We start from the raw sequence: 17,782 nt of genomic DNA on the forward strand, positions 1-17,782 counted from the left end.
AATTGAACGCCTGGCTCGGAAGCCAGAATGTCCACGATTCAAGGTCCTGCAACTCAATCCCAGGGAACAGTTATTTGGCAACCTGGCCAGAGAGGTCTTAGCTTTCACCCAGTCACCAGACTCTGATGCCCTTGAGAGACGCCAAACAATTGATCCTCAGGACTCAAAAACAAGCCGAGTCTGTGAGGCCAGGGAGAAAGGAGGGCTCTCTGAAAGGGAACTATTATTTCAGTGCTTATTTATGTGAGATGCTCTGAGCTGAACATTTTCTTGCTGGAAAAGCAAGGGGCGGGGAGAATATTACCGTAAATTTGTCTTTTTGGAATTACTCCAGGCTGTACCCAAAGCTAGCCTGATTTCAAGCAAACCCGCTGCAGTTAATAGATTCGGGTAGCTTTATTTTATTTTATTTTCTATCTGACCGGTAGATTCACAAAAACCCCAGTAGAACATCGTTTATGCCCTTGCCTTATGAAAATTAAAGAGGATCTTACACATTACCTCCTCTATTGCCCCATCTACTCGGGCTTTAGAGACGCATTGCTGCAAATTATACCCAACTCTATAACCAATCCTGAAGATAGAGTAAAATTTTTGTTAGTTGATGCAAACCCACGTATTACCCATGTGGTAGCGGTTTTTGTGATGAAGGCCATGAAAGCCAGGGAAAGATTTATGGATGACAATGTAAAGACCCCTTCATCGTCTGTTTAACTCGTTGCTTGTTTTCCCTCTCTTTCTATTTTGTGGGATGAAGGTTTTGTTGGCGTAGTATGTAATGAATTTTAATATTTTTTAACTATTGTTGTGTTAATGTTTGTGTACAGGCATGGTCCTCACAATAAACGGATTTGATTTTGATTTGATTTTATTTTCAGTGGTACCTCGGGTTACATACGCTTCAGGTTACAGACTCTGCTAACCCAGAAATAGTACCTCGGGTTAAGAACTTTGCTTCAGGATGAGAACAGAAATCATGCTCCGGCGGCGCAGGAGCAGGAGGCCCCATTAGCTAAAGTGGTGCTTCAGGATAAGAACAGTTTCAAGTTAAGAACGGACCTCCGGAACGAATTAAGTACTTAACCCGAGGTACCACTGTATTTATTTAATTTTTGCATTTCAATCCCACTGTTTTCTCCAGAGGGCCCCAAGGTGGTGTACACGGTTTTCTCTTTGCCCCTGATTTAATCCCCACAACAACTGTGTGAGGTAGGTCCATTCATTCAGTGGACCTGCTCTGAGTAGGATTTAGGAATACAGACAAATTGCCTTATACCAAGTTAAGATTGTTGGGCCGTATAGCTCAATTATCATCCGCACGGACTGGCAGCAATGACTCTCCAGGGTACCAGGCAGGGAATCCTTCCCTGTCTCACCTGGAGGTGCTGGGGATCCAACCTGGGTCCTTCTGCATGCCAAGCAGGTGTCCTACTGCTGAGCTACGACCTTCCCATAGGTGGATAGATGCCACCTCTGGGGATTGATCTTCCACTCATCCCCCTTTGACAGGCACATCCACCTCACGCCAGGCCTGGCTGCAAATCCCACCAATAAGTAACCAAACAATTAAACCCCTGTGTTGCAAACAATTATCAGTAATATCCAAGGCAACACGATGGCCAAGTACAACAATGCAATATCAATATAAACTCTTTATATAGTCTATAAGGAACATTGAACAATATGAGAAACCAAATAAACAGAAATCTTATAAATCTCTGAATGTCACTAAATGTGTTCTCTTGATGGATTCTCTTGAAAACACAGAGCTTTGTTTTATGATGTCCAACACTGCCGAAGCGGTCTGCAAACAGACGTAGTGAACAGTGATTCTGGATATACCCACTGTTTTGTAGAATTCTTCTTCAGCACAGCAGAAGGATACAGAAATGTTTCATAAACTACAAATGAATTACTGAAACGATGACCTGCATATACATGGCAACTTACAATAACTCACTGTTCACTACATCTGATTGCGGACCACTTCGGCAGCATTGGACGTCATAAAACAAAGATTTACGGCTTGTTTTCATCAGATAAGAATCTGACCCGTTGCTTCTTTCAGAGACTTGCACAGTCTACAAAGACTTTCAGAGACTTATAAGACTTCTGTTTATTTGGTTTCTCATATTGTTCAATGTTCCGTATAGACTATATAAAGAGTTTATATTGATATTGCATTGTTGTTCTTGGTCATCATATTGCCTTGGATATTACTGCAAATCCCACCAGCCAGGCCTCTCCAACACGGACAGCATTCTCCACTGCCCCCCCTTCTTTAGCCCCATCCAACAACCCCGTAACCGAATCTGGTTTTATAACCAGCAATAAAAGACACAACAAGGCGTGTCGGAGGCAGAGATGTCTCCTGGGGATTAGGGGAGGCCAAACAGAGTGATGATGTCACGGGCTGCAGCAAATGTCTTGTGGCTGCTGTAAAATGAGGTGGTCGCCAAAGGTTGGCTTTTATTGGAGTGGGTGGGCATCATACCCACCTGCAGCTACGTTTAAGAGCTAAACGCCCATCACTGGAAGACCTTGAAGACGTGACCTTCAGTTGTTTAACACTGAGCGTTGCCATCAACTGAGCCCTGCTCAGAGTAAGCCCATTGAAATTAAAGGACATGATACTAACTTCAGTCTGTTCATTTCAATGGGTCTATTCTGGGTAATGTCTAGATGGATACAAGCTGACTCCTTTGTCAATCTACATGGGAAGATATCATCATGTGTGTGTGTGTGTGTGTGTGTGTGTGTGTAAAGGTACCCCTGACCATTAGGTCCAGTTGCGGATGACTCTGGGGTTGCGCACTCATCTCGTTCTATAGGCTGAGGGAGCCGGCGTTTGTCCACAGACAGCTTCCGGTTCATGACTAAGCCGGAGAAGCATGGAAATGCCGTTTACCTTTCTGCCACAGCGGTACCCATTTCTCTACTTGCATTTTGACATGCTTTCGAACTGCTAGGTTGGCAGGAGCAGGGACCAAGCAACGGGAGCTCACCCCGCCGCAGGGATTCGAACCGCTGACCTTCCGATCGGCAAGCCCTAGGCTCAGTGGTTGAGACCACAGCGCCACCCACGTCTATATACATATATGTGTGTGTGTGTGTGTGTGTTATGATGGTATAACATTATACACGCACACACACACACAAACACACACAATCTTACACCAATTCGCATTTATTTGTCCATCTAGAATAGTGCTGCCAACTCTGACCAGCAGCTGCTGCCCAAAATCCCAGGCCAAAAGAGTCCTTTCACCTTGTCTGCAATCGAAAAATCCTCCGTTAATTAGGGGATGTCAGAGACTGAACATTCTGCACACAAAGCAAGTAACCTCCAACTAAGCTATGTTTCCCCCCTCTCAAGATTCTAGTCCTCATTGTGCTGAATGAAGGGCTGATTTTAAAACGTAGGAAAATGCCTTCTGCTAAGTCAAACCATGTAGCTCAGCAGTGTCTACACTGACTTGCAGCTGCTCTCCAGGTTTTCAGACAAGGAGTGCCTTTCTAGAGATGCTGCCAGGGGTTGGACCTGGCACCTTCTGCATGTCACAGAGCTACTACATCTCTTCCCTTAAAGCACTCTGGAAAAAGAGTTCACGGAAGTAACAAAGCCCAGGACACTTTCAACTACCGTATTTTTCGCTCCATAGGACGCACTTTTTCCCCTCCAAAAATGAAGGGGAAATGTGTGTGCGTCCTATGGGGCGAATGCAGGCTTTCGCTGAAGCCTGGAGAGCGAGAGGCATCGGTGCGCACCGACCCCTCTCGCTCTCCAGGCTTCAGGAAGCTATCCGCAAGCCTTGCAAGCCCGGTGGGAGTTCCCGCGGGCTCACAAGGCTTGCAGGCAGCAGCCTGCAGCCCCGGCGAGTGTCTGCAAGCCTTGCGTGCCCGGCAGGAGGTCCCGCCGAGCGCGCGAGGCTTGGGGCGGCAGCCTGTCGCCCAAAGCATGGGGAGCCCTCCGGAGGGCTCCCCGTGCTTCGGGCGAGTGTCTGCAAGCCTTGCGCGCCTGGCAGGAGGTCCCGCCGAGCGCGCGAGGCTTGGGGCGGCAGCCTGTCGCCCGAAGCATGGGGAGCCCTCCGGAGGGCTCCCCGTGCTTCGGGCGAGTGTCTGCAAGCCTCGCGCGCCCGGTGGGAGGTCCCGCCGAGCGCGCGAGGCTTGGGGCGGTAGCCTGCAGCCCGAAGCACGCGGAGCCCTCCGGAGGGTGCCCCGTGCTTCTTGCAGGTGTGGACAAGGCTTGGGGCGGCAGCCGCGGCGGGGGGGGGGGGATAATTTTTTTTATTCATTTCCCCCCCCAAAAAAAAACACGAGGTGCGTCCTATGGGCCGGTGCGCCCTATAGAACGAAAAATACGGTAGTCATTTGTAGCTTAACAGAAAAATGAGATCGAATGAGCCAATATTTGCTTAAATGCGATCCCTGCTCCACTTTGGCCAAGCTTGAGTTTAAGAAAATATCAATGAAAACACCAGCTGGCGAGCCTTAAGTTAGTAAGAGGGAGCTCAGAAGTTTCACCCCTTCCCTCTTCGCCCCACTTCACAACAGATGGGGGGGGGGCTGTCCTCCTTCGCCAGAGATTTTAGGGAGCCTTCACCCAGATCACCCATTTAATTATTCCACGGCTCAGAGAAGCAAACAGCCAGCCTCCTTCCCTAGGAAGAACGCTGAGAGGTAACCCCGGGCCACTCGGCTTGGCTGGCTTCCCTAGGATCTCTCAGAGAGCAGCTCCTGACAGAGGCAGAGTTAGCAGCCGATTGACAAGCCCCTCTGGAGCTCCTTGCCAGGGAATGCCGCCCCTTCCCCTCGGTCGGCTCCAATTGCAATGCCTGGTTTCAGCGAGTTGTCGGTGGGCCCGTCTCTGGGCACCAACGGAGCTACTGGAATGTTGAAGACACCGGGGTCCTTTCTAATTAGATGTGTTGACGACCCATCAGGCCTAATTATTCCCAAGCTGCTCTTTGCTACAAATGAGATGCAGGTGCGAGAATTAACGTGACATGTGCATGCGCTTTCTCAGGTGGGGGGGGGGGGAGATGAGGTTAAAATTTTGCCACCTATTCACAAATAATAATAATAAATTTTATTTATACCCCGCAAGAGCTGGGCTCAGGGTGGCTAAATTACAATAAAAACATAATGGGGGGAGAACCAATTTAAAATACAGGTTAAAATGCAGCCTCATTTTAATAGTAGCCCATAGATCAAAACCATAAGGGGAGGGAAACATAAGGGTCAGACTGAGTCCTGACTGCAGACCCTGCGGAAAGATGTCAAGTCCTGCAGGGCCCTAGTCTCTTGTGACAGAGCATTCCACCAAGTTGGGGCCAGTACTGAAAAGGCCTTTGCCCTAGTTGAGACCAATCTAACCACCTTGCGACTTGGGACCTCCAAAGTGTTGTCATTTGTGGCCTTAAGGTCCTCTGCGGGGCATACCAGGAGAGGCGGTCCCGTAGGTACGTGGGTCCTAGGCCGCATAGGGTTTTAAAGGTCAAAACCAGCACCTTAAACCTGACCTTGCACTCCACCGGGAGCCAGTGCAGCTGGTAAAGCACTGGATGAATGTGATCCTGCGGCAAGGACCCCGTAAGGAGCCTCGCCGCGGCATTCTGCACCCGCTGGAGTTTCTGGGTCAGCTTCAAGGGCAGCCCTGCGTAGAGCGAGTTAATCAAGCCTGGAGGTGACCTATTTATCTACTTGCACTTTGACGTGCTTTCGAACTGTTAGGTTGGCAGGAGCAGGGACCGAGCAACGGGAGCTCACCCCGTCACAGGGATTCAAACCGCCGACCTTCTGATCGGCAAGTCCTAGGCTCTGTGGTTTAACCCACAGTGCCACCCGTGTCCCTGGCCACTAGCTTGGATGACTTTAAAAGAGGATTGGACCAATTCATGGAGGAGGAGGAGGAGGAGGAGGAGGAGGAGGAGGAGGAGGAGGAGAAGGCTATTGATGGCTACCAGCCACAATGGCTCTGCTCTGCCTCCATGGTGAAAGGCAGCAAAGCTTCTGAATCTCAGTTGCTGGAAATTGCAGGTGGGGAGAGGGCTCTTGTGCTTGGATCCTGCTTGTAGGCTTCTCTTTGGGGTGGCCAATGCAAAAACAGGAGGCTGGACCAAAGCGGGCACTGGGCCTGATCCAGCTGCCAGGCTCTCCTTATGTCCTAATGATTCTTGCAGTAAAAACATTACAACACAGAGAGCGGAAACAGACAGCCCACTTACTCTGAAGGTAAAATACCCCAACTTTGTCGCAGTCGGACAGCGGAATGTAGAGGACCATCTCATAGCCTGGAGGCAGCCGGTCAGGGCCTTTTGTTCTCAAAATCATGCGGGACATGTCTTCCAGGTCTGCGGGGGTTCGATGCCCGGGACAGAGAGAGGAAAGGAGACCCGGGGTGGGGGGGAGGAAAAGAAAAGAGAAATGCACATCAGAATTTGGGGGTTCGTGATGAAAATCTTGGAATATGCAGAGATGGAAAAATTGATGGCGCTGATACAAATCTAGACTCCTTTAAAGACCGGGAACCCTTTTCTAGTCTGTATAAAACGTTATTTCCCAAATGCAAGGATCACAGCGGGGTTTGAAGTGCTAGAAAATAGCAGAATATATTAAGAAACATGTCAGAGAGGGTGAAATTAGGTAAGGCGGAACCTTAAGACACAACTGTATGTAATTTGAGTTACAAACATCCGTGTCAGGTGAGCAGTAAGTCACTAGTTTTGTTGAATTAGAATGTACCGTAATTGCTAAGTAACAAACGTAACTTTCTAGATTGGAAAAAGAATAAAATACTGTTACAAAAAAGAAAAGATAAAGGATTTGGGGATTCAACAGACGCCCACCTACCATCCTTCGAGAAGACTTTGTCATCTTGGCAGTCCTCCTTTCCGGTGTACGGACTTTCCTTATCGCAGTTCACCAGCAGAACAGCACCCTGCCCATCTGGACCCCACGTCCACGCCGCCTGGAAGTGCAACACTTTCATTGCATTTCGATGGCATTTTCACCTCCAAGGAGCTCAAGGTGGCTCTCCCTCTCCTCATTTAATTCCCACGACAACGCTGCAAGGTAGGCTAGGCTGAGAGGCAGTGACTGGGCCCAAGGTCACTCCAGCATGTTTCATGGCCGAGTCCGGGGGGGGGGCAGATTTGAACCCTTGTCTCTCCTGGATCCTAGTCCAACACTCTAACCACTACACCACCACTGCCTCTTGAGTTTAGCCAGCAGAATGGGGCAAAGGGTTTCCCCTTTTTGCTTTTATCATTTGAACCAGTGCTGTGCCAATAAGATAAATTCTGTTTCCCCACTGCCCGCTGGACGTTCTCCAACAGTTAACTACAACCAATCTAGAACGCAGCTGCCATACTGGTGACTGGGAGTGGCTGCCAGGACTGTCTAAACATTGGTCCTGAAAGACCTACATTGGCTCGCAGTAAGCTCCCCATTCAAAGTGTTGGCGTTGACCTTGAAAGCCCTAAACGGCCTCAGACCAGTATACCTGAAGGAGCGTCTCCACCCCCATCATCCAGCCCGGACACTGAGGTCCAGCTCTGAGGGCCTTCTGGAGGTTCCCTCCCTGCAAGAAGTAAGGTTATGGGGAACCAGGCAGAGGGCCTTCTTGGTGGTGGTGTCCTCCCTGTGGAACGCCCTCCTCCTGTCAAGGAGATGAGTAACTATACAAAGCAGCACATTCTGCTCTTGCAGATTTGTGACCCAATTACTGTGGGTTCGTCAATGACTTTCTGCATGCATTGGCCTTCAATGATTTTTTAAAAATCATTATTCTTATGGATAATTGTATCGTTTTACCGTTGAGGTTTTTTCCCCCTTCTACAACCAAGCAATGTCCATTGTGAAATAAATAAATAAATTTTAAAAATTTAATCAGTTGTCTTGGTGAGATTGATAATCATTTTGCAGACCCTCCAAGTTTCCCTATTTTCCAGGGACAGTCCTGGATTTACAGACGCCGTCCTGGTTTCTGATTTGATCTCGGACTGTCCCTCTTTTCCTTAGGACATCCCTTTTTCCATCAGGGAGATGTTGGAGGGTATGGAGTCATGACACCCCCGAGCCAAGGAAATAAGGAACTATACAACCTTTAGAAAACATCTGAAGGCGGTCCTGCATATGGAAGTTTTAAAAATGTTTAATATTTTATTATGTTAGTGTATACAGTAGTACCTCAGGTTCTCGAATGTAATCCGTTCCAGAAGACCATTCGACTTCCAAAACGTTTGAAAACCGAGGCACAAAGGGTTGTCTGCCAATTCCGTTGAGAAAATTGAAAAACACGCAGCGGAAGCCGTTGGACTTCTGAGGCGCGTTCGAAAACGGAAGTGTTTACTTCCGGGTTTTTGGCATTCGAAAACCGAAACGTTTGGCAACGGAGACATCGAGGTACCACTGCATTTTGTAAGCTGGCCAGAGTGGCTGAGGCTACCCAGTCAGATGAGCAGGGTACAAATAATGAAATTATTATACTAAAGTTATTATTATTAGCCATTGGCCTGATCAGCATGGGGTTTTTCTGAGGTTCTTCTCCTAAACAGTAGCTGGGACACTCAGTGCCCCTTTTCCTTGGGAGTCAGATTCTAAGGAAGGCTCTGGGTTGCAGTTCTGTTGGGCACAGCATTCTGCCCCGATTGACCCCAGGGTAGCAAGAGGCTCTTTCCAAGGAGCGTTGCAGCCCAGAGGGATCACTGCCTCGCCTCAGCAGGGAGCCTGGAGGAATGGAGGGCCTCTGTGCCAAAGGACGGGTGGCAGGGCAGGGCAGGGCAGAGCAGAGCGGGAGGCTCCCCTTTCATACAGAGTGTCCCAGCCTTTCCATGGGAGCTTTCCATGGCAATTTAAATGCCTCGCAGGGCTGAGGGCTAACCCCATTTGACTCCGTCCTGCACCCCCACCTCCCCAGACGGCTGGATGGAGAGGAGAGCTGTCCTGTTTCCGCAAGGCCTTGGGGACAGAAGCACACAACCGGGATCAGGCATTTGTAGGTGGGCACTAAGGAGGCAGATGCCCCAGTCCTGAAGGTTATGATATAACAAGGAAGCTGCCTTTCACCAGGTCAGACCACTGGTCCATGCATCTCAGTACGGTCTACTCTGACTGGCAGCAGCTCTCCAGGATTTCAGGCAGATATCAGCGTTCAGATTTCAGAGAGGAGAGCTTAGTGTCACAAAGAAGAGCTTCAAATGATCTGCTCCCATCCTAGGAAGCCAAGGGCCAGCTCTGTGCCAGGACCAGCAAGTGACCTTAGTCCAGCCGTCACCCACCTTGGTGCCTCTCGAGCTGCGATGGACTACAACACCCATGAGCCACAAAGAGAGTGTTTCCGGTGGCACTGGATAATGGGGGTTGTGATTCAAAACAGGTGGAGAGCATCAGGCTCAGTGCTTTTTTTCTGGGGGATGCAGGGGGTGTGTAAACCCCAAAATATTTGGTGAATCTAAGTTTGGCCTCATTGAGGGGCAGTAATTCAATATGAGTAGGAAAATGAGAGTAACCCTAAACATTTCTTTAGGGAAAAAAGCACTGATCAGGCTGGTGAAGGGATTACCCCCCCGGCATTTTTATTTTTTTTAAATCTCTTCACCACATCTTTGCAAATCTCCATGCAAACAAAAGCAGGAAGAAATGTTCACCTTTTTGGGGTGGTTCTTCTCCACCACCCCATCGCGGTCAGCATCGACATCCAGAGAAATCTCTAGAAAAATATAAAAGTCGAGTCAGCAAACCCTTCCCAATTTGTGGGATATCCGGGACATTTCCTGAGCGCTGCAACCCCAGAGTCTGCGACTGGACCTAAAGGTCAGGGGTCCCTTTACCTTTACTTAGAGAGAAAAGCCAGATATTGGGTAGTTTCCCAGTTTCCCGATCCATCTATAACAGTTCCATGCTACTTCTGTGCTCTTTCCCCTAAGATCCCCGCCTTCATGGATCTGAATGATGGGCTTATTTAACAACCTAGGAAGCTGCCTTCTGGTGTGCCAGAGCTCTGGTCCACCTACCCCTGCAGTGTCTACACTGGCTGGCAGCAGGGCTTCAGACAGGGAGTCTTTCACCAGCTCTACCTGGAGATGCTGCTGGGGATTGAACCCAGAACCTTCTGCATGCAAAGCAGGAGCTGCACCACAGAGCTACTGCCTCCTGCTAAAAATAATGCAAGGCACTAGTCCTCAAGGAGCATGCAGAAGAGGGAGCAAGCTTGTTTTCTGCTGCTCCAGAGGGCAGGACCCAAATGGATGGATTCAAATGAGGAGATTCCGACTAAACCTTAGCTGTGGAATGGACTCCGTTGGAAATGTGGTGGACTCTTCCGTTGGAGGTTTTTAAGCAGAGGTTGGAAGGCCATCTGTCATGGATGCTTCAGTTGGGCTTCCTGCATTGTAGGGGGTTGGACTAGATGACCCTCAGGGATCCCTTCCAACTCTACAATTCTATGATTCTAAGAATAAGTAACAAAGCGTGTGTGTGTGTGTGTGTGTGTGTGTGTGTAAGACAGTCCTCACTAGCCTGATTCAAGAGTCCAGTAACATACACCCCACCCACCCATCCACCTTTCAAGGAGGGCCAACTATCCGGTTTCCCGACGGCATCCGGACCCATCATGTGAGACAACCCCGACATTGCTGGAGAGCTGTTTTCACTGCTGCCTTGGAGACCAGAGGGACAACGCTCACGGCTACAGTTTCTCTGGAGCGACGGCCACAAGAGCCAGCACAGCTGGGGTGGAAGGAGCTCCCTGCTTTCACAAAAAAGGCCAGAGCAAAATGAAGCAGCCGTACCTTGGTTTTCGAACTCCTTGCGACTCGAACGTTTTGGCTCCCGAACACCACACACCCAGAAGTGAGCGTTCGGGTTTGCAAACTTTTTTCAGAAGCTGAACATGCTCCTGAAGCCAATCGGAATCAGCGCCTTGGTTTTCAAACGTTTTCGGAAGTCAAATGGACTTCCAGAACGGATTCCGTTCAAGAACCAAGGTACGGCTGTAGATAAAAATTGCTCCACCGCCTCCACAACCAGTACTGGTAGGTTCTTCCAGATGCAGCCAGGAATTCCAGGGTGCCAGCTCAGAGTTGTTTTGTTTAGAAAGAGTTTAAAACCGCTTGATAAAAGCATAGCGTAAGAAAGATCCTAAAAACAGCCTGCAGGATCAGGCCGATGGCCAATCTAACGCAGCATCCTGTTCTCACACTCGATGGCCAGATACCCCCATGGGAAGTCTGCAAACAGGACCCAAGCACAAGGGCCCTCTGCCCTCCAGCAACTGAGATTCAGAAGAATGGCAGCCTCCAACAGTGGAAGCTTCTTAGCTGCGTCAGACGACAATTCCTTGGTGGGGAGACAAAAGATTCCTCTTTGCAGAGGGCACCAAACTGGGAGGGGTAGCTAATGCCGCAGAAGACAGAATCAGGATTCAAAATGACCTTAACAGATTGGAGAACTGGGCCCAAATTAACAAAATGAATTTCAACAGGGACAAATGTAAGGTTCTGCACTTAGGCGGGAAGAACCGGAAGCACAAATATAAGATGGGGGACACCTGGCGTGCCAGTAGTACATGTGAAAGGGATCTAGCTGTCTTAGTGGACCACAAGCTTAACATGACAGTGTGATACAGCAGCAAAAAAAGCTTATGCTATTCTAGGTTGCATCAACAGAAGTCTACTGTCCCAATGTAATCGTACCACTCTTTTCTGCCTTGGTCAGACCACACCTGAAATACTGTGTCCAATTCTGGGCACGGCAATTTAAGAAGGATATTGGTAAGCTGGAATGCGTGCAAAGGAGGGCAACCAAGATGATCAAGGGTCTGGAAACCAAGCCAGATGAGGAATGGTTGAAGGATCTGGGTATGTTTAGCGAGGAAAAGAGGAGACAGGATAGCCATCTCTCAAATATCTCAACATCAGGAAGAACTTTCTGACAGCAAGACCTTTTGAAAGTGAAACGGACTGCCTTGGGAGGTTGTGGACACTCCTTCGCTGGAGGTTTCTAAGCAGAGTTTAGAAGGCCATCTGGTCCTTCCCTACTCTATGATCCTAGGGGGAAAGACAGAGAAAGAGAGGGGGAGAGCACATCTTCATACTTACCAATTCCCGTCAGGAAAACACCAGCTTGGTCAATGGGGTGGCCTCCATTCTCACCATAATAGCCCACAGTTACCTGAGGAAGGAAAGAAGGTACAATGCAGAGTTAAAAGTTTTAAAATGCCAAAGGAACAATCTGGAACTACATTGACAAGCTGGGAGATTTGCAGAGGAGGGTGACCAAGATGATGATGGTCTGGAAACCAAGCCTTATGAGGAATGGTTGAAGGAGTTGGGTATGTTTAGACTCGAGGAGACTGAGAGGAGATACGATAGCCATCTTCCTAAGGGCTGTCCCATGGAAGAGGGAACATGCTTGTTTTCTCCTGTTCTGGAGGGTAGGATCCAAACCAATAAATTCAAGTTACAATAAATGAACAACTTTCTGACACCAAGAGCTGTTCGACAGCGCAATGGCCTCCCTTGGAAGGTGGTCGATTCCCCTTCCTTGGCAGTTTTAAAGCAAAGGTTGCGTGGCCATTTGTGATTCCTGCATTGCAGGGGGTTGGACTAGATGATCCTCAGGGTTCCTTCCAACGCTACAATCCTATGAAATGGAAAAGGGATCCAAGGATACGTTGTGCCAGATAAGGGTCAGCTGCATGTTCACCGCCAGTCCTTCGGAGCTTAGAGCTCTCCAGTCTCTATGCCAGGAAAATAACTGCCCGCCTTGGTATTTTTGAGGATGAAGCTTGCATCATTAGGGGACTGGTACAAAACCACAGCCCTTGCCACACCACGGCCCCTTTAGAGACACCAATGGTGATTTCAGTTTTGCAATCAGCTGGAAGCAGAACTGAAACAATAGATTCACATGACCCTACACTTTTGCCCCGCACAACTGCCAAGAAAAATGGTGCATGTTTACTCAGCGGCAGCTGATGCTCCCTAAAAGGTGAATTTAAACTGCAGCGTTTGCATTTGCCCAGCAAAGGCCCCCATCCCTGCCTCGCCATGTGCCTGGCTGCTTGGTACCTGTCCTGATCAAGCTGTGCATTTGTAAATGGAAATCCTGCAAGTCCTGATACTTGTAGAATACAGTGGTAACTCGGGTTAAGAACTTAATGCATTCCGTTCTTAACCTGAAACTGTTCTTAACCTGAAACACCACTTTAGCTAATGGGGCCTCCTGCTGCTGCGCCGCCGGAGCACTATTTCTGTTCTCATCCTGAAGCGACGTTCTTAACCCAGGGTACTATTTCTGTGTTAGTGGAGTCTGTAACCTGAAGCGTATGTAACCTGAAGCGTATGTAACCTGAAGCGTATGTAACCTGAGGTACCACTGTAACAGAATTGTACAGTGGGAAGGGAATCCAAAGGGCCATCTAGTCAAAGCCTTTGCAGTGCAGTAATCACAGCTAAAGAATCATAGAACTGTATGGTTGGAAGGGACCCTGAGGGTCATCTAGTCTAACCCGCTGCAACGCAGGAACCACTGCTAAAGGCTGCCCCTGCTTGGAATGCAAAACTGAGCCTACCAGGAGCTCAGGGAAGCAACGAGTGCGGGAATGTCTCTTACTTTGTTGTCATTGGCCTCAGTGCTGGGACGCGTCATCTGTATACTCAAGGTGGTCTTGGGGTCCAGAGGCCACTGCTTCCCGCCATTGGCAGGGGCATGCTCCGATTGGCCGTCGCTGATGATTTCAACCTCGACGTCATCCGAGTGCTTCACCGCGAAAGTGACTGCGTCGGCAGGAGCTGCTCTGTAAGGGAGCAGGCAGAAAGAGGGTGGTTATGTGAAACTGGGTATTTGCAGGTCCGGCACAGAACCCTGAAACTCCCCCAGTCTTTGTCCCAGAGAGCCTACAATCTGCATTTGCATTGACTTCATTCTCTGGTCACAGCCACAACATTGCCCAAGCTTTGATTTTCCTCTTCTTCCTCCTCCATCTTTTTTCCCCGGGAAGCACCTGGAACCCCTGGAGTCTCTTGCTGCTTGCAGTTGGTGCACAACAGGAAGACTCCGGTCATCATGGTTTTGAAGGGTGAGTCAATTTAAATAAGAACAGAGGAAGCTGCCTTATTACTGAGCCAGCCCATCAGTCTACCTAGCACATGACTGACTTCACTGACTGGCAGAAACACCTCTCTAGCTGGACTGGTGACTGGGAGCGGTCGCCAAGACCATATAACACTGGTCCTGAAAGACCTACACTGGCTCCCAGTACATTTCTGAGCACAATTTAAAGTGTTGGTGCTGACCTTTAAAGCCCTAAACAATGGGTAAGCAAACTAAGGAACCGGGGGCTGGATCCGGCCCAATTGCCTTCTAAATCCGGCCTGCAGATTTAGCATGTTTTTACATGAGCAGAATGCATGTTTTTATTTAAAATGCATCTCTGGGTTATTTGTGGGACATAGGAATTCATTCATCCCCCGCCCCTAAATATATAGTCTGCCCCCCCCCACAAGGTCTGAGGAACAACCTCCCATCAGATGTCAAGGAAATAAACAACTATTTGACTTTTAGAAGACATCTGAAGGCAGCCCTGCTTAGGGAAGTTTTTAATGTTTGATGTTTTATTGTGTTTTAAATATTCTGTTGGGAACCACTCAGAGTGGCTGGGGAAACCCAGCCAGATGGGCAGGGTATAAATAATAAATTATTAGTTGTTGTTATTGTTGTTGTTGTTGTTGTTGTTGTTGTTGTTGTTAGAGACAGGAAGTCTTTAGACCCTCTGAGGCATCAAACCTGGGACCTTCCGCATTCAAACCAGGTGCTCTCCCACTGAGCCATGGTCTTTTCTTTAAAAATAAAGCAAGCTTCTAGTCCTCATTGTTCTGACAGAAGGGCTGATTTAAACAGGAGTATAGAAAGAGACTATCGGTCCATCTCATCTAGTGTCGTCTACACTGACCGGCAGCTTTCCCCACTGCACCTCCTTTCATCCTCCACTCGCCAGGTCTGTCAGCTGGCATGGAAGGAGCAATCCTTCTCTGGGAGAACTCAACCCTTGAAAGAGAGAGCGAATTTAATCTTGCACACATGTGCTGGAAAAGACTCCAAGCCAGGAGAGCCAAAGATGTCTCTGTTAGCGGGAGAGATTTACTGCCACCACAGCTGTATGGTTCGCAGCAGACTTCGCATGATGTGCAGAGCTCCACCTCCTTCCTCGCCCTTTCCTATATATACCTGGCGACAGTGTGAGAAACTCAGATATATAAGCTGGGTGCCGAATGGCTCCTTAAATCAGAGTTACAGTTGCCAAAACAGAATGCCTAGTTGCCATTTTTTTGGGCCAGACAGCTCTAAAGTCACGTTTTTCAGTATGACTTTTTGGTTCTACATGATTGTGTTGCTAGTGTGTGAAAACAGGCAAGACCCAAGGATCCCCAGAAAGGCACCTCCAGATTGTGCAGATACTCAGGCACTATCCTGGAGCCCTGGCATCTTCACTTGGTTGCAAGTTGCCGATAGCCAGGTGCAAAATCTGAAGCTTCAGGCGACTCCTGAAGCTTCAAGAAAGGCAGAATACGGACTCCAGCCCTCCCAACCGCAATAGAAACTGTAATAAACAAAAATCTGCCCTTATTCCCTTATGGGGGACACAAGAGCCCTTATAGAGTCCTTTGCAGGTTCTCCATTGGTCGGATAAAATAACAGAGGCCAATCAGAGAATATTGAGAAGCAAAGCAGCTCGTAAGCCTGATCTTTTATTGAACTGTTGCAACAGGGTGCTCCCCTCACACGCAGGAAAGGAGGAGGACCCAGAACAAAGGTGTGCCCGCCCTCATATAGACATTTTTAATTGCCCGCCCTGGAGTCCAAGACCACCCCCAGAAACACCATACCTACTTCACAGAAGGGGTGTAGTCCAAGACCACCCCCCAGATACATCATACCTACATCACAGAAGAGGCAGTCTACAACAGAAATCTGAATGCAAATCTGAGTGCGCTGTTTATCTCCTGTCTGGAATATTACCTGTTAATGGTCACTTGATTGGAAACCCTGGGGAGCCTGGCCAGTCTTTTGTAATGATAAATACTTAGTTCCTGAGCCAAGTCACAGGCTCACCCTATTCATACACAGACATACCCTTAAGACAGGATTTGTGAAGGAAAAGACAATGGGGAGGCTTTTCCATTTTCCTTCGACCTTGCAGAGAAATTTTTGAGGTCAATGTGGGTCTCAGGACTTTTTCTGTGGGGTTTCAGACATGTGGTTTATATATGCAGTTATGAACATTTATTATATAGATAAGAATTTTTTTATTTCAAAACATACACCAACAACAGAGAAATACCGTATTGGCCCGAATATAAGCTGCACCCGAATATAAGCCGAACCTTTAAAATTGGGGGGGGGGGAGAAAAAGAAAAAATACCCAAATATAAGCAGCTCCATTCCATGCTGCTCCTGACTGAATACTGGGGGGGGTGGGAGCAAAGCTGCATTGCCGGCGCCCCACGCTCCTGGCTGCATACTGTAAGGTCACGAATATAAGCCACGCTTTAACTTTTCACAGCTGGAATTTGGGGGGAAAGTCAGGCTTATATTCAGGCCAATACGGTAATATTGAATTTCTTATCATACTTGGGGTCCCTTCCAACTCTACAATTATATGATTCCAATAAAATATGCCAGTTACTTCTTGTGTTTCTCTTTCTCTCTCCCCCACTTCTCCTTTGGATTGCTTTGAGGGACACATTCCTTGTCCAACCGACAGCCTCTCCTTGCAAGACTCAAGATTTCAACTCTTCTTGGGCCCTGCCAAACCTGAGCTGCGACCCTCAAAGCAAGAACCCTGGCTCTGCTACAAACCAGGACAAGCTGTGTTGAACATGAACCGCCAGATGACACCGGTTTAAGAAAATACGATCTCCGAAGAATGCGATTATCATTGTTAAGCACCCTGATTTCTACACACCCCAGCCTCAGGTTTGCTTTTGTAGTGAAGCCATGGGCTTCAAGGTCAGGGGAAGTAACCTGAACCCCTTCCTCTTTTGGATCTTTGGTGGCTGGCCGACCCACCCACTTCACCCTTTTGGGAGCCATTGCATAACACCCCTAAGCTTCCCACATCTATTTTTAAAGGCTGCGTCAACTAGACCCCTGACAGCGGCAGCTGGATTCTGCATTAGCAAGGGACCCGAGTGCCAGCACCAGCCCACTGCAACTCCTTGCCGGGAGGAGAGGGGCAGCTGCAGCAGTTGACACAGCAGATTGAAGCTGATAATGAGAAACCCCAGGGCAGTTGGAACCCGCTGCTTGCAGCACGCAGCTTCCTCCTTGGTTACACCCAGGACTGATGTCTTGTCGACATGCCCCAAAAGCTCTGGGCAGTTGACATCCTAGCCCTGCTCTCTGAAAAGCCAAAAAAATGAGATTTCAGATGCCACCCAGAATCTTCCCCAATATATCACCCATAAACGAAAGAAATCGGAGTAATTTTTTTAAAAGGATTTGCATTCATTCAACTACATTCCCAAACAGGCACCAAGACTGTATTAAAGGTGCTCTTTGCACGACCTTCGATCTGACCTATGCAATCAAAGCAGATTCTTTATGATTTGCACTCAATGCACAAACACATATAAAATGCAATTTTAAAAATGCTGGAGATGCTGCCAGAGGGAAGTGAAGCTGGGCACACTGAGCTGCAACCCTTGCCATAAAATTGAGCAAGATTCCAGTCCCCATGGTTCTGAACGCAGGGCTAACTAAGAAGCTGCTTTTCAGT

At 48.4% G+C, this 17,782-nt stretch overlaps 1 protein-coding gene across 2 annotated transcripts in view; it reads right to left on the reverse strand.

The window, feature by feature from the left end:
* Positions 1–17,782, reverse strand: part of LOC308483757 (protein-arginine deiminase type-2-like) — a 72,287-nt gene that overhangs the window by 28,498 nt on the left and 26,007 nt on the right. For both annotated transcript variants that reach the window (XM_081017955.1, XM_081017956.1), the window contains 5 exons: positions 13,618–13,801; positions 12,102–12,174; positions 9,651–9,712; positions 6,853–6,970; positions 6,228–6,353 (listed from right to left, as the gene is read on the reverse strand). In XM_081017955.1, the coding sequence (XP_080874081.1) occupies positions 6,228–6,353; positions 6,853–6,970; positions 9,651–9,712; positions 12,102–12,174; positions 13,618–13,801 (563 nt within the window). The remainder of the gene's footprint in view (positions 1–6,227; positions 6,354–6,852; positions 6,971–9,650; positions 9,713–12,101; positions 12,175–13,617; positions 13,802–17,782) is intronic.

Source organism: Podarcis pityusensis, assembly GCF_964106645.2.
Source record: "Podarcis pityusensis genome assembly, chromosome: 8".
Lineage (NCBI taxonomy): Eukaryota > Metazoa > Chordata > Lepidosauria > Squamata > Lacertidae > Podarcis > Podarcis pityusensis.